General features: G+C 22.8%; 1 protein-coding gene across 1 annotated transcript in view; it reads right to left on the bottom strand.

Annotated features, from left to right (window-relative positions):
* Positions 1 to 145: 145 nt before the first annotated feature.
* The window catches only part of LOC115033558, a 4,701-nt gene continuing 3,442 nt past the window's right edge, over positions 146 to 1,404 (bottom strand). Inside the window, exons 3-5 of the mRNA XM_029486340.1 lie at positions 1,098 to 1,202; positions 624 to 728; positions 146 to 254 (exon numbers count right to left, since the gene is read on the bottom strand). Of these exons, the coding sequence (XP_029342200.1) occupies positions 146 to 254; positions 624 to 728; positions 1,098 to 1,202 (319 nt within the window). The remainder of the gene's footprint in view (positions 255 to 623; positions 729 to 1,097; positions 1,203 to 1,404) is intronic.

The following is a 1,404-nucleotide window of genomic DNA, read 5'->3' as shown; positions in this document are numbered from 1 at the left end:
AAATAAATGAGACACAAATTAGGATAGTATCTTATTGAAGTATTATCTAAATTCCTGAATAAGACATAGTGAATTGTCAACTATTTATTAGATACTGACACTATTTAATTTACATAAAACAAAATATTTTGTCATAAGCATCATCTTACTTTATTTGAATAGTTCCATTCTCATTTCTTTTATGAATATTTTGTTGTTTTATTTGCGAAATAGCAATCTTCTTATCAGTGCTGACTTCTTGTTTAACTTTTTGACTAAAAATATAAATAACAATATAATTAGATCAGAGTATTTTTTATTCTCAACTTATCAAAGAATGTAAGGTTTTTATAATAAAAATTTTCATTATTATTATCTTTTTATAGTGTATGTAAAGTAGAGTTCATTAAATGCTGTGATTAGTGGTTAAACAATTTTTTTGAAGTAAAATTAACTGTAAGTAATACTGGCATCCATTATAATGGTACCTATGAAATAAATTGAGAACACAAATTAGGATAGTATCTTATTGAAGTATTATCTAAATTCCCGAATAAGACATAGTGAATTGTCAACTATTTATTAGATACTGACACTATTTAATTTACATAAAACAAAATATTTTGTCATAAGCATCATCTTACTTTATTTGAATAGTTCCATTCTCATTTCTTTTATGAATATTTTGTTGTTTTATTTGCGAAATAGCAATCTTCTTAACAGTGCTGACTTCTTGTTTAACTTTTTGACTAAAAATATAAATAACAATATAATTAGATCAGAGTATTTTTTATTCTCAACTTATCAAAGAATGTAAGGTTTTTATAATAAAAATTTTCATTATTATTATCTTTTTATAGTGTATGTAAAGAAGAGTTCATTAAATGCTGTGATTAGTGGTTAGACAATTTTTTTGAAGTAAAATTAACTGTAAGCAATACTGGCATCCATTATAATGGTACCTATGAAATAAATTGAGAACACAAATTAAGATAGTATCTTATTGAAGTATTATCTAAATTCCCGAATAAGACATAGTGAATTGTCAACTATTTATTAGATACTGACACTATTTAATTTACATAAAACAAAATATTTTGTCATAAGCATCATCTTACTGTATTTGAATAGTTCCATTCTCATTTCTTTTATGAATATTTTGTTGTTTTATTTGCGAAATAGCAATCTTCTTAACAGTGTTGTCTTTTAGTTTAACTTTTTGACTAAAAATATAAATAACAATATAATTAGATCAGAGTATTTTTTATTCTCAACTTATCAAAGAAAGTATGATTTTTATAATAACAATTTTCATTCTTATTATCTTTAAATTTTGTATGTATAAGCATAGTCTTTAAAAATCTCTTCAGGATTGCATCAACTTATTTATGGAGTTATTTAATGTAATAAAATCTACTAATTTAA

The sequence above is a fragment of the Acyrthosiphon pisum genome, chromosome A1 (genome assembly GCF_005508785.2).
Source record: "Acyrthosiphon pisum isolate AL4f chromosome A1, pea_aphid_22Mar2018_4r6ur, whole genome shotgun sequence".
Taxonomy (NCBI): Eukaryota; Metazoa; Arthropoda; class Insecta; order Hemiptera; family Aphididae; genus Acyrthosiphon; species Acyrthosiphon pisum.
The sequence above is the reverse complement of the archived record's forward strand: the minus strand, read 5'-3'. Positions and strand labels throughout refer to the sequence as shown.